This window comes from Lycium ferocissimum, chromosome 1 (assembly GCF_029784015.1).
Source record: "Lycium ferocissimum isolate CSIRO_LF1 chromosome 1, AGI_CSIRO_Lferr_CH_V1, whole genome shotgun sequence".
Classification (NCBI taxonomy): Eukaryota; Viridiplantae; Streptophyta; class Magnoliopsida; order Solanales; family Solanaceae; genus Lycium; species Lycium ferocissimum.
The window spans coordinates 15,050,866-15,065,223 of NC_081342.1; the positions used below are offsets into that span (position 1 = coordinate 15,050,866).

General features: G+C 36.1%; 2 protein-coding genes across 2 annotated transcripts; both read left to right on the forward strand.

Moving 5' to 3' along the window:
• The first annotated feature begins 833 nt into the window (after positions 1-833).
• Positions 834-8,187, forward strand: LOC132049662 (uncharacterized). The gene is made up of 9 exons (XM_059440552.1): positions 834-1,238; positions 1,326-1,403; positions 3,330-4,010; positions 4,169-4,271; positions 6,063-6,163; positions 6,256-6,430; positions 7,073-7,243; positions 7,332-7,432; positions 7,706-8,187. Exons 1-9 carry the CDS (start codon positions 996-998, stop codon positions 7,766-7,768), a joined length of 1,716 nt encoding a protein of 571 aa, XP_059296535.1. The 5' UTR covers positions 834-995; the 3' UTR covers positions 7,769-8,187.
• Positions 8,188-11,358: 3,171 nt separating this feature from the next.
• LOC132049674 (uncharacterized) lies at positions 11,359-14,239 on the forward strand. The gene is made up of 4 exons (XM_059440574.1): positions 11,359-11,797; positions 13,530-13,652; positions 13,728-13,811; positions 13,947-14,239. The coding sequence occupies exons 1-4, from the start codon at positions 11,491-11,493 to the stop codon at positions 14,075-14,077; spliced, it is 645 nt and encodes a 214-aa protein (XP_059296557.1). The 5' UTR covers positions 11,359-11,490; the 3' UTR covers positions 14,078-14,239.
• The last annotated feature ends 119 nt before the right edge of the window (positions 14,240-14,358 follow it).

Here is a 14,358-nt window from a genome sequence, read left to right on the forward strand (position 1 = left end):
CCTGCTTAAGAGAAAATATTTAAATACAGAATTTGACCAGAAATTTCTCATCTCCCCTCCTCCTCCCTCCCACCCCCCTCTTCTTCTTCTTCTTCTTCTCTATTTTCATTATATATGTAGTAAAAAATTAAAGATTCGTTGCTTATATGTGATTATTGCATTTTGAAAAATGTGTTTTGATTGAAGAAACTTGAAGAATACTATTGTTGAATTTTGTTCAGTTTGTTCGCAGAAATAAAGCAATAAAGTAATTTGACCCACATATATTTTCAAGCATTTTTTATATCAATTATGAAAACATTCATTTTTCAAGTTGTCAAACATGCAAAAGTTAACATCTCATATTCTTTTTGTTATAGCGTGATGGAATAGAAGGGGTCCGGGGAGGGTGGTGATGGGCAACCTTACCTCTATCTTCACAAAAAAGAAAAAAAGAAAAAAAAAGAGCAATTTGCAGGATTGCCCTTCGCTGGGGTGGTCTTTAAGTTTTGTCCCTCAAATTGGTGGTCTTTAACTTTTTACCTCTATCTTCACAAAAAAAAAAAAATTATACCTTATTCTTTTAGCATAGTTATTTATTCCAGTTGACATACACGTGTAAAGCACATGCCAAGAAATTAGTAAAAAAAAAATACAGTCGAGAAGTCTGATTTTTTTAAAATCAAAATAGAAATATAGGTGGGAATATATAGTTTTACCATTTACAAATTGAATCCATTAGTTTCTTATAGCTTTTTTTTTTAAACATAAAAATTCCAAAATTGAGGGTAGTAAAATAGTAGTGAATGAAAGAACTTGGGAGAAACTGAACACAAAGAGGGAAGTTCGAAGGGGAAGAACGCTAAGTTAAAAATAAGGCGGTGGCATGACGTACGTGTCACACTATTCCATAGCCACCGCTCTCTCTCCCACTTGAATTCAACACAAACATATTGTTATTGTTCGTACCCAAAAGTAAAGCAACCATAATTCCGTTGAATATAATTAATTAGGAAATGGTTTTGGTGATTCAATCAAATATTGGCCGATCGGCAATACAAATTGCCTCTATGTTCCGCCACCACATTTCTTATTGTGTGGGAGTGAGAGTTTTCTCCACAATTGGCGAAACTGCATCAAAAAAAAGTCATAAGGTATCCAATAAGCCACCAATATGCACAGCTGACGAGCTTCACTACGTGTCCCTTAATACTTGTGATTGGAGACTTGCTTTGTGGCGTTACCTTCCTCCTCCACAGGTTCATTTTAATTTTGAAATAATAATAATAATAATGTACTCTTATTATTGAGTTGTACGAATTAATTTTAATACTGAAATGTAACAGGCTCCAAGGAGAAATCATCCGCTACTTCTGTTGTCTGGCGTAGGGACTAATGCTATTGGATATGATCTTTCCCCTGAGGTAACTCTACTCAAATGCACATGCATGCATGACACATTGATAAGTGATAACTTTGTGCTATTGTGTAGTAGCATTTGTTAGTGAATAATAATGCTCTAATTTGTGCATGCATATGCCATTATTTTGTAAGTGAACTCAAGAAAATTCTTGAGTGGTAATTCATTGCAAGTAATGGTATACTGATCATAAATGTGTGTATACATGTCATCACTCATTATAAGTGACGTTTACTCATGGGGATATGTGACATTTTATGGAGGTTTCCGTCCTTGTTAGTTGTTACGAGTAGCTAGGTTCACCAATATCCAGGGGAAGATGTACAATTAGGGGTTGTTTGGTATGATGGATAAGAAAAAATAGTCTTGGGATAAATATTTAGTACCTCCTTATCCCTTGTTTGGTTACTAATCCTGAGATTACTCATCCCAGGATTTAATATAGTACCCCTGGCAGAGGGTGGAATAACAATGCCAGTATTAGTTATCCCAAGATAAAACCATGAAAATGACAGAAATAGCCCTGAGGTCCCTCAAACCCTTTTTCTACTAGATAAGGTGGAGGATGTTTTTGTAAACAAATAAATTTTTCTTAGAATTTATGCAATGAATGTCACTTTTAATACAACAAACCATAACTAATCCCAACATAACTAATCCCAGCACATAACTTGTCTTCAAATCAAATGACCCCTTAGAGTTATCGGTTCAGCCGGATCCAGTAGCTTTGGCTCAGACCCTTTATATGTGTTAAGAAATCTATTTACAAATCTTAACTTTCATACCAAGAAATTCAAATGATCACGGGGTTCAGAAGTGACACCTCAAATCCATAAAGTTCAAATCCTGGATCAGCCTCTATAATATCTTGGTGAATATATTGCACTTGATGCATGTACTGTGATCTCCTTTTTGAATTTCTAGCTGACTTATAGGAATGGACATTCAGCTAGGTAACGCAAAATGTACTTTCCTTCAACTGCTGGAACTATTAAGTGCTTTTTCTGGCTAGGACTACTTAGTCCCATTCGTTGTGCATTTCTGGCAGCACTGACTCTTTCCACCAAAAAAGATATTGGTATAAATACTGATGGGGTAATAATCTTTATTTGGAATTTGGAGAACTTACATATTGCAAAAATGCATAAAATCAGGAAGTCTTTTTTTTTTTTTTTTTGTGTGTGTGTCTATTATGTATATACATGAAAAAATCTTGGTCAAAGCAAAAAATTATCGGACTCATCAAGTGGTCTTGGTCAAAGCAAAAAAGTATCGGACTCATCAAGTGGACTTGTGCCATTGTCTAGTGTCATTCTTTAGAGGGATGTAAAAATTGAGTTTCCTAAATCTGTTATGTGTCTTTTTTCACCCCAAAAAGTTGTCATTCCTTGTACCTTTAAATCTGCTCCATTCAGTAATTCGTGTGCTGCTTGGGTTAGATGGTTTCTCTATAAGCTTTTTGGTCTCAGGATGACGGTTGGCTCTGAATGCTTCTCTTTGTTGAAGTTCAATTCTTACTATTTATAGTGTCCCAATTTGATGCACGTCAATACTAGTTGTGTCCTGTCAGCATGTCTTTAATCCAAATGATTTTGTTTGCTTGATTAGGTGACACTTCTGAAGTATGCGATTTTGATGCATGTATATGGTAATTATTTGATGTTTATAATAAATAATATGCCATACTTTCAGCCGGAGTATTCCAGTTTGTCTTGAATAATATCACTTTCAGGCATCTTATCCCTCTCTAATAGGCTTCTCATTAACTTTCGACTGGTGCAAGTTGGTGCACCTTGCTATTGAGTGGTGGTTGAGTTCTAGAGAGATATAATTTATGTGGTTGCACCGCGGTTGTCCTGTTCAATAGTTTTGAATCTGTTCTAAAGTAATTAAAGCCTGTCTTTATTATTTATTTATTGTGATTTTGCAGTCATCATTTGCTCGGTACATGTGTAATCAAGGATTTGATACTTGGATTCTCGAACTCCGTGGAACTGGTTTGAGCGTGAAGGAATCAGATTCCAAAAATATTGAGAAGTCTGCACACACAGCATCTAATGAGATGGAAGCTGCTTCTGATAATGCTAATGACAGAGGTCTTTCTGCAGCAAAGCAGTCCACAAATGTCCAGGGTGCCTCAGAAAAGCGCGATGCAGCAGTGGTCAATGAAGATCCCACTGTGGTTTCAACAGTATGGGATGAGTCAAGAGTGGTGACCAAACTTACAGAAACTTTTATACACTTGTCAGAGATAGTCACTGACTTTGTCCGTGGAAGTCAGTCGAAGATTATCTTTGCTAAACTTGTTCATCAAATATCAAAACTATTGGAGGATTCTTTTCTTTACAAACGAGCCAACACAATAAGGAAGAAATTGTTAAGTCTGCTGGAGAGGAAGGAGAACTCAGTTGCCGTCACTAGCCAAGTCGGGGAACTGAACAAGAAGCTAGTAAATATCTTTGAAGAAGGTCAACGTTGTGTTTCATCCCCATTATTTGATCTGCAAGAACGTCTAACAACTAAAATGGGAGCTTTTCAGGAACAGCTTGACTTAATCCTCAAGTATGATTGGGACTTTGATAATTACCTGGAAGAGGATGTCCCTGCTGCGGTGAGGTGGCATTTTTCCGTGTTGAGGCTGTAAAATCTTGATCTCCTTCAAATCACATAATCTGAATTTGAATTGGAACTTATAGCCCTCCTCATTCTTTCTTAATTTTCTCTTGTATACCGACTAGTGATTGATAATCTTTACATTTTTCAATTTAGATGGAATATATAAAGGCCCATACTAGACCAAAGGACGATAAACTACTTGCAATTGGACATTCTATGGGAGGAATATTACTGTATGCCAGGCTATCACGGTGTGGTAAGATAAGATCTAATTTAATAGAGCTCGGCTGCTAGGTTGGTGACATGGTAGGAATGAGCACTTTAAGCAAATGACTAGATTATCATTCATGTGTCTTGAGCCAGTGGTAATAAGAACATATTGAAGCCTGAAATCGGTATATAAACTGTATTTGCTATCCAGCTTTGTGATAGCTAGGTGCTTCATCCAGACATGTTACTTTGGTTCTTCAGTTCCTGTTTGCCATCATACTTCTGTTGCATGCATGTATCCCTAGGGTATACCATCAGGTGAGCATGCTTTGCTTAATAATAGTTGGGGAATGCTCCAATTGGCTCAAAGAATACCTTGGTTCGAGTATTTATTTTTGTTTGATGGCATTTGACCTGTTTTATTTTGGCTAAAACAACATTGTGGTGCACTTTATAGCTGCTCTTGTACTTGCAAATGCATAGATGGTAGTAATATTTATGGGCTTGGCATTATTATTTAAGCATCCAAAAGAGTACTCACAAAACTGAATGCCTATTTGCATCTCCTGGCATAATGTCGAGTTTTCTCTGTGCTATATTAGATCTACTTATTAGTGTATTAGGTCCTTTGCTATGTCAGCGAATTGAACGACACAATTAAAGTAAGGATGATCTTGTGCGGTTGATACAGAGAATTTCTTCTCTGTGGACCTTGGTGTGTAATTGGCATACCTGTGATCTTGTAGTGACTCGAATGTTCTTGGTATCTAATAAAGTTTACTCTCAGGAACATTCTCATTCCCCATTAAAAAAAAACCAGAAACCACTTGTATCTTTTTTGATGTCTCGAGTTAACCTTGGGGCATTCTATTCAAGTTTTCATCTATATTTATGTATTTCCAATACTGATGCAGCCACTTTCTGACTAAATCTCAATGAGTTCTTAATCCAGAATCTTTACATAAGGTAAGAGGCTGCTGCTAAGTGAGTGATCTTCAGCCATGATTGTAATAGCCACTAAAGGGTGTTATCGTAGACATGGAGAATGCCTGAATCATTGACATTCGTGAGAAATGAGCTGGAAACTGACCAGCTGTTGAGTTTGTCAAAATATTAGGCCATGTGGAATGCTATCATAATCTCTCCATATATTGCAGTTAGAATAGTTTGGATATCTATTCTAAGGAACTTGGTTCATTTCTCAGATGTATAACTCTTTCATTAGTTAGTTGATTTATATGGATTAGCCAGCAGGGAGTTTTGGCAACGTAGGGCTTTTCATTAATTTAGTCACGGTTGCGATAAAGCTGATGCGTCAGACTAGTTTCATGTGACAAGGTATCCGGTCAAAGTTGTGCCAATCTTCTCTATTCCACTTTTTAGTCTCCAGTCTTCCTATTGCAGGGCTGATTCCGCCTATCTTGTTTAATATAATGAATCTTAGTGAAAGCAACTCGAAGAAATGTCTTAAGAACGTAACGGTCTCAATTAAATTCTTAAAAAGGTGTTCATTAGATCTCTGTTAATTGAATACCATGAAGAAATGGAATATATGGTAAGCTTAACTCAATGATGCCTTTTCTTTTATAAGAAGTCCTGTTTCTGGTTCACCTTTTTAGTTTCCATTTGGCTTCGCATCTTTCCGTATGAATTTGAACACTTTCTCATTTAAGTTTCAATTATCTTTCTTTACAGGGATATAGGGAGCTGCATTTTTTAATACATATTAATGGCCTATTTGTCAATGGATCTTTCATTTAAGATTTCTGAATTTATCAGTGTTTTGAACTAGATATATACTTCATTTTTTTATTTTATTTTTCCTTTATGAATGAAGCTTTGGAAGGAACGGAGCCTGGATTAGCTGCTATTGTTACTGTGGCTTCATCACTTGATTACACATCATCTAAGTCCGCGCTCAAACTGCTTTTACCCCTTGTAAGCTGAAAATAATATGTTTCGTCTCTTCTTTAGCTTCAATTGCTATCTTCCGGTGCTGGGTGATCCTCGAGCTGTTTGCCTTGCTACAGGCAGATCCTGCTCAGGTTCTCAACGTTCCTGTCATTCCTCTAGGGACATTAGTGGCTGCTGCTTATCCTCTTACATCTCGCGCTCCTTATGTCTTGGCTTGGCTTAATGAAATGATATCTGCCACAGACATGATGCATCCAGACTCACTGAAAAGGCTTGTACGGAACAGCTTTTGTAAGTATTGACATGAGTATAAAAACAGCTTTTGTGCTTTTATTCTTATCAAATTTGCATGAATTATTATTTTTTAGGTCTTATTGCTTCTTGGTGTAGAGAATATGCTTGCAGATTTCAAGAGTTTAGGTTAAGGAGATATATATCGACATTCGACTGGGAGTTTTGGGGCAATATAGTAAGCTGAAAAGACTAGCATGATCTAGAAGATTATTCTAGTGGCACTCTATGCTGCTCGCAGTTCCCCTTGCTAGTGTTTGTCAGACCATTGCTGCATTAGTAATGAATTATCCTAATATTCCATTGCCACCCCAAAACAAATCCTCTCTTGTCAACCAGTTGCACATATTAAAATATTTATTTAGGCATCTATAAGTGTATGAGCTATGACTTGTCTCTTCATGAATTATAACGCGTTTGATTGTGCAGTTCTGTTTAATAGATGACAATCTGGTTTGTGATAAGATTTTCTGGAAATTACTGGATAACCTATTCATAATTTGTGAAAATTTGGTAGCTTTGAATAATCTTCCATCAGAAGTTTTGTGTGAATTCAGGGCTATTTCTTCCTATCAACATGTGTTGCTCTCGGGTTTCATATGAATCTTTTCCTACAAAATTTGCTGATAGATCTCCCTGCAGGTAATATTCCTGCTAAACTTCTTTTGCAGTTGGCAACGGCTTTTCAAGAGGGAGGGCTCCGTGATAGAAGTGGCAAAATTTTCTACAAGGATCACCTTCACAAAAGTAGTGTACCCGTCTTAGCTCTTGCTGGAGATCGAGACCAAATCTGCCCACCGGAAGCTGTTTATGGTATGTTTTTTGGTACTTCCATTCTGAAAGCAATGTATGAGCCTAAGGATTTTCTAAGATTTCTTCCTATTAACCATTTTTCAAGCAGAAACACTGAAGCTTATTCCTGAGAACTTGGTGAACTACAATGTATTTGGGGATGCTGATGGTCCACATTATGCTCATTATGACTTGGTCGGAGGACACATGGTACGTCGATAAGAATGTTTTACCCTCTTTTGAATTTAGAAAAAGACGATGGAAGAAAATAAAGATAGAGAAGGAGATATGTCTTAATTTGCGTATGATTCCCATTTCATATTTTCTTTTTCCTTCTTTTTCTAGTATATTCAGAGTTTTACATACTGCTTAGATAGAGAATACCACTCTATAGGAGTTCTTTGACACACTAGCAACTCTCAGGAATAGGGTGCCTTGAATATCCCCTTTAGTAGTATAAATATCCGGGTCTTAATACTGCAGGCCACAGAACAATTATATCCTTGCATAGTCCAATTTTTAAGCCGATCTGATGGGACCAGCTAGGAGATGGATATGTGTTAACATCATGCTTCAGATGCCTGAGCTTCATATCAGTCCGCGTATCATTTATGCATCTCATGCTCACTTATCATCACTACTCATATCCGATGATGCTATAACAAGTGAGATTTAGTTGTACTACATGGTTTGCTTATCTCTTCATTGCTGTGTCCATCTGTCTTGAGGGTCCATTATGGTATTATCTCTCTGTGTGGTGAAATCATAATTGTAATTATGAACCTTCTCTTTTGCTAGGGGAAAATTGTGATACCCAGAACCTGAAGAGCTCATGCACAGGAAAGAATTTGACAGATGTGGTTTGTGTCAACGTTGTTCGTAGTATCATCCTTTTCGATTGATTTTCACCTGACCTTTTACAGGCTTTTGTTTTTATCCTTTATCTAGATTCCACTTGGTCTCCATCTATTATTTGGTTCTTTATTTTCCCTTTATAATGTATATAGTTGGAGGACGCTCGTGCTGAGCACGGGCTCAAAAAGCTAGTTCTTATTGAACTTTAATTCCTCATAGAAGTTACGACTAATAGACGTGGTGAAAGAACTAGGTATATGATCTTTAAAATTTTAAAGCAAGGTGCATGGCGATCAAGCAGAGGCTAAGACTTCACCATTGGTTTGTTGGGCTATAAGCAGTTAGCACATTTAACACAGCTGCCACCAATTTATCTTAAAAAAACATGAAAATCGCAATAGCAAAAACTAAGCCCACAAACATCTAAATTTGCTTTGTTGATTGTACTCGAGGTTACCTGTAATGCGTTTTCCAAACATGTTACCCTTACGCTTTGCCGAGATACAAGGCGCCATTTTAGGATTCCATTTCCTAGTACCATGACCAAAATGAACTCCTGCCTCCAGACTCATCTCCTATTACAAGGCACTCCTTGATCTTCACATCCAAGGCTACCAAGCTTTACATTAAAGTTTTTCTTATTTGTGACGTTATCAATAGTCTTCTACGAGTTTATCATTCGTGTTTAAGTGTTGACTGGCTTTCTTGGATGTTAGTATCATTTTCTTTTTGATGCATAGGATTCAGGTTTTGAAGGTTGCGGTGTATCAGTATATTCAATGCAAATCTGCCATTGTCCTCGTACTGAATTTTTTGTTATAGATAGCCAGACATATCAACAGATCTAAATAAGTTCAGCTCAATTAATTTCTCTCTTGATTCAATTTCATTGAAAAAAACTGAGACATGGAAAAGAAACTGCCAGAAAATTGTGGAAGTGCGCTCATCAAGCAGATAAGTTGGTGGAAAAAACAGCTTGGTTTCGAATTTTTTTGTTCAATTAATTAGTTTATCCTTATAATATTTTCATTTTAATGGGCTTAATATCTTATGTAAATAAGTTAGTACATATATATTCAGAAAATTAATTAAAAATGTCCAACAAAATGGCAAGCTGCCACGACTTTGTAGTTTTAAGCCTAAGTGAATAGAAGAAAAATAAAGAAAGCCAAAAAGAAGAAATGAGACCGAAGCAGAGACGGGATGATGAGCCATATAATGAGTAGGTAGAAGGCGCAGCCAGAATTTTTACGAAGAGGTTCAAAAATATAAAGAAGTAAACATATGAAGAAGTTAAGGTCCAGCGTCTACTATATAAACATAAAAAATTATTTTGACCTTGCATATACAGTGTAATTTTTCGTTAAAGGAGTTCTCTTGCCCCTTACTACCTCCGGTCCTGGATGCAGCTGCATGCAGAAGATATGGAAGAATAAACATAGCATGAAGGAGACTGATTTTTTGTACAGAATGGTAGCATCTGTTTGCTGGACCTTTGGTAGTATCTTCATCAAGAATGTCTTTCTTATAGACCCTCCGAAATACCTGTGCTCTTTAAAATTCTTAGGCAGCACCTTTTCTTTAGTTATGATGTTCCTTAGTTTTGTCTAGGATTGGGAACATCTTCCATTTTTGCAAAGAACAAGATTAATTAGGAGTAACTCCTCTACTTAATTTTTGTTCTTCCTAATCTGTAGGTACCATTCTGAATGTCTGAGTAGTCTCAGAGTTGTAATTTGTAAATTACGGAGCCATGATCTCCTCCCATGTATGTTTTGATGTTCAATTAACGAGGTAGGGATCAATGTAAAACCCATTATTTATTGGGTCATTTGCACGTTCGTCCTTCAAAATCGAACTTACGCCCAAAGAGAAGTTACGCATCATAATATTCACAAGTTATGCCAGCACCCTTAAAGAATAAACATAAATTCGATTTGGAGGCCAAAAATTAAGAACCAGCCCATTTGAAGGGCAAAATTTAAAGACCAATCTATTTGCAGGACAAACCGCGAAATTACTTCTTATTTAGTCAAGTCTAACAAATATGAATTTAATTGAAGTCCAGTTTTATTGAGCTTGTTCATTTAATTGGGCTGAGCCCACTTTGTTAAGTCCAAGACGACATCTTATTCTAAAAACTTAAATTAGTGCCATGTGTGAAATGATGTGGCACATCAAGTCAAATAAAGAGTGAATAGGATGATGCCACATGCCAAAATCATATGACATACCTAGTCAAGTAAAAAATCAATGAATATGTATCAGGCATACAACTCACATGTTCCGACTAATCAAATATGGTCATGTCACTTCAATTTGATTGGTCGAAAGAGTTTATCATCATCACAACTCTTTCCTCCAACAACTATAAATGGAGGTCCTCCTAATTCCGAAAAGACAACAGATTTCAATCAAGAAGTCAAAGAGAGCTTGTAAATCGTACACAACAGATTTTATGACAAGCTATAACCATTCGAGCAACCAAGTTTCTCTACAAGTTTTAAAGATAAAAGATGAAGATTTAGGATCAAGCCATGTTCTTGCGTTCAAATACAAGTCCACCGATTTCCAAGTTTCCGAAAAGAAGAATCAAAGGAGTTATAAAAATTGTAACATTTACTACATTAAAATAAAATACTATGATTGTTGAAATATTTTCTAGTCTTGATTATTTTTTCAACGTAAATTTTATTGTCTACAAGTTAATATTTCCGCTATCCCAATTTATGTGATAGACGAATTTGAGAGTCAATCTTTTTTATTTTGACCGTGAATTTGAACATATAATCTTTAGGTTTTTTTGAAAAATATTTTACATATTTAGAAACAACATAAAGTAGTATAAGTCACAATAATTAACAATTTAAAATATTTTAAAGGGCCTATGAAAAAAACTTTGGTAAAAAATGTTTTTGTTTGACTCTCGATATCCAAACTATATCAGATAAATCGGGACAGAGGGAATACAACTTTTTATGTCATTTTTTGTTTTCACATAAAACTTAGCATAACTCATAGTACTATGTTTGATTCCATTTTCTTTAGCATAATAACTAGCATTGCATAAGTTATGGAGGAATTTTGTATAATTTTGTTTGTTATAAAATATGAAATAAGAATGTGAAAATTAATACCGCATGAATTTAAAGAATAACTTTTTTGTTTTGGTAAATTTCCTATTTTTTCAAAAAGAAGAAAGAAAAAAGACCCGCTAACATGGTACCTCCGACCCGCTGAGTGAAGCCGGGTCACCTATTTAAAGAAAGAAAGGTTCCAGAAGTCCGCTAGAACTTGAAAGAAAAACACAACTCACTCACTACATATTCATCCTTCACAATATTTGCAAAAACTAGTACAGATAAAGAAGGGCTATTATTATAAACTGACAAAAAATATTCAAGAAAGCAAGAATGAGAGGGAATGATAAGAAGAGACTAATCAGGTTGTTGTGTCCTTCACTATCAAAGATGGTACTACCAATAATGGTTTGGGAAGACCAAAGAATTGATCTTGGATTCATTGCACGTGCTTTTGGGATTGACTCAGTAAGTTTGAAGATAAATGGTCATTTTATTAGTAGAGGGGTTGATCTTATTGCTTCTTCTGTTACATGGAAGTCTCTTCTTTCTTTCTTTTCTGCTCGTGGTTTGTCTACTGGTGACTCTGACTCTGCTCCCCTCATTGTTGAAGGAAAGCTCTGTAAAGTTGGTTCCAAAAGTAAGCACCTTTTTGCTGTCCCTTTGATTCTTGTTCACCTCTTTCTTGTTGTTGTACTGTTTGTCTCGTAGCTTATAATATTGTTGAGTTGTGTGATCAATCTTGAAAAATGTTTTGGTAGGTGGGGTGTAAAATGTTTTTAGCTGTGTGTAGCAACAAGGGGTTGTTTGGTTGCTTGTTAGAGTAACACAGGTATTAGTAATGCAGAGATTAGTTATGCCGGTATTGCTGACCCTTTGCTTCCTGTTAACCTCTTTCCTGTTATTGAACTGTTTGTCTCATAGCTTGATAATATCGTTGAGTTGTGTGGTCAATCTTGAAAAATGTTTTGGGGGTGGGTGTAAAATGTTTTTAGCTTTGAGTAGCAACAAGGGCCGTTTGGTTGTTGGTTAGAGTTACACACAGGTATTAGTAATGCAAGGATTAGTTACGCATGTGTTAGTTATGCCGGTATTGCTGTCCCTTTGCTTCTTGTTCACCTCTTTCCTGTTGTTGAACTGTTTGTCTCATAGCTTGATAATATTGTTGAGTTGTGTGATCAATCTTGAAAAATGTTTTGGGGGTGGGGTGTAAAATGTTTTTAGCTATGGGTAGCATTAAGCTCAAGGACCTACATGCTGCTTTCATCCGAGGCAAGAGCCATAATTTTTAGTTGATTGGTTTTGAATTAGATTTTTTTTTTTTTTTGTTTATTGGGTTTTAAATAAATTATTTGTACATATTAAAAGAATTTTTTAACATACATACAGGGTTTGAGCTAAAGCTACTAGATTCTGCCGAACCCGTCACCCATATTGTGGCTCCCCTGGCTTTCATACCGTTCCAAATTTGAGTGAACAATTGCATTTAAAAGCTTAAATTGTTGGATAGGTGAACCTTTTATGGTTCATTTTAGGTCTGCAAAACTGATAAATGGAGTCAAATCTTGGGTTTTCTTTTAGGCTTAGGTGACCAGAGCAGGTCTAATATGGGAATCATGAGAACATCTCAGTATTTTATATTTTAGGCTATAAACGGTGTAGCAGTGTAGCAGTCTTAAATGTAAAAATGCCAATCTTATCAGACAATTTGACATATAATTAACCTCATGTCAGGTGTAAAGAATTGTCTTATAGGTTTGGTAGGTTTTCCAATTGCTGTAACCATGCAAAATATTGGAAGTTCCGAGAGTTTGATTTTGTTCTTAAAAAATTAGCAAGCATGAGTTGTTGATACGTGCACGCGCGCACACACACAGAGATGTTTCTTTATGGAAGTGAGTTTTGAGAATAAGCAGGCTTGGTTTATGGAATCTTTAATATTGATTGCCGCAGAAGAAAATTCTGTTTCTGATGCTCATACTGCCACATTTTAGGTTATGATGGGTGAGACCACAAATAAGATAAACCTACAGATTCCTTGATTTTGCATTGGCTCTTATGTGTGACTTCAAAAACATAAGATACAGATATTAGGTTTCCCTAAGCTCTGAACTAAAGGATGGAAACCAATGACGCCGACATTTCACATGCTAAATAATTAGATGAATGATTAATGGGTCGATCCACTAACAAAATATTACTATACATCCATGTTTTGGTCCAGTTATTGAGTAGTAGTGTTCCTACAGTATGTCACGGAGCACTTCTAAGAACTGCTTATTGTGGTTACCTATTTACCTCCCACCACCATTCTCCGCTTATGAACATGTCTCAAAATACTCTTCTTGTTGAATGTGAATGTTATGCTGCAGGATCACATAGTCCAACAGAAGTTGAAAAAGGGTTGCTGTGCAAGAAGGAAATCATTGATGAGAGAGAAAGACTTCACGAGAACACCAACTTTAATAGCAAGAAATTTAAGGAAAGCGCCAGAGGTAATGAAAGATTTTGTCATTTCTTCTCCATTAAATAAGCTAAGTTATCCATCTTATAAAACTTTGCTAGTGCAGGAGTGGCATTGAACCTAAAAAGGAAGCTTTGTTTGGAAGGTTCGGATCTGTTGAAGAGAACGAGAAGAAATGAATGTGATTCAGGTTCGTTACAATAGAATAAGCTTAATGGTGTCTTTTATTATCTCAATTCTCTCAGCTCATATTCAATGTGAGCCGTTGTATTCTATTCTATGTCTTCATCTCTAATCACTATGGTTATTTGTGGTGTATTTTCAGGTTTAAGAGAGGAACAAGTGGAGTTCCCAAAAGCTGATAGGCCACTTTTATGCAGCTTAGCTAGTCAAAAGCGAAAAAGGATTAGAGATGATGAGATGGCTGTAACAACCCCCTTCAAGAGGATACGATAATTTGACTAAACACAATGTTAGCAAGTTGTATATGAAGGCAACGTTACCATTGTACTCACCTGTAAATCCTTGCTAGTGGGTTAAAGTAGTTGATGACACAAAATTTTCGTACTGGAAGAGCCTTTCTTGAGTTTGATTTGACGTAGATTACGAATTCTTACATGTGGTTCCTGGCGGGTAAGATGTCCTTTTTCCTTTTCTCAATGCCTACATATTCAGGGTAAGCGTAAATTTGTGGTACTTGAAGACCACATTACTAGCTGCTGTTGGTATCGAGCCAC

Excerpts from the sequence above, each read along its gene's own strand:
- LOC132049662 (XM_059440552.1), top strand. The coding sequence starts at position 996 with ATGGTTTTGGTGATTCAATCAAATATTGGCCGATCGGCAATACAAATT. Across the intron at positions 1,239-1,325 it reads GTTACCTTCCTCCTCCACAG|GCTCCAAGGAGAAATCATCC; the intron begins GTTCATTTTAAT and ends GAAATGTAACAG. Across the intron at positions 7,244-7,331 it reads CCCACCGGAAGCTGTTTATG|AAACACTGAAGCTTATTCCT; the intron begins GTATGTTTTTTG and ends TTTTTCAAGCAG.
- LOC132049674 (XM_059440574.1), top strand. The coding sequence starts at position 11,491 with ATGAGAGGGAATGATAAGAAGAGACTAATCAGGTTGTTGTGTCCTTCA. Across the intron at positions 11,798-13,529 it reads CTGTAAAGTTGGTTCCAAAA|GATCACATAGTCCAACAGAA; the intron begins GTAAGCACCTTT and ends GTTATGCTGCAG. Across the intron at positions 13,653-13,727 it reads ATTTAAGGAAAGCGCCAGAG|GAGTGGCATTGAACCTAAAA; the intron begins GTAATGAAAGAT and ends TTGCTAGTGCAG.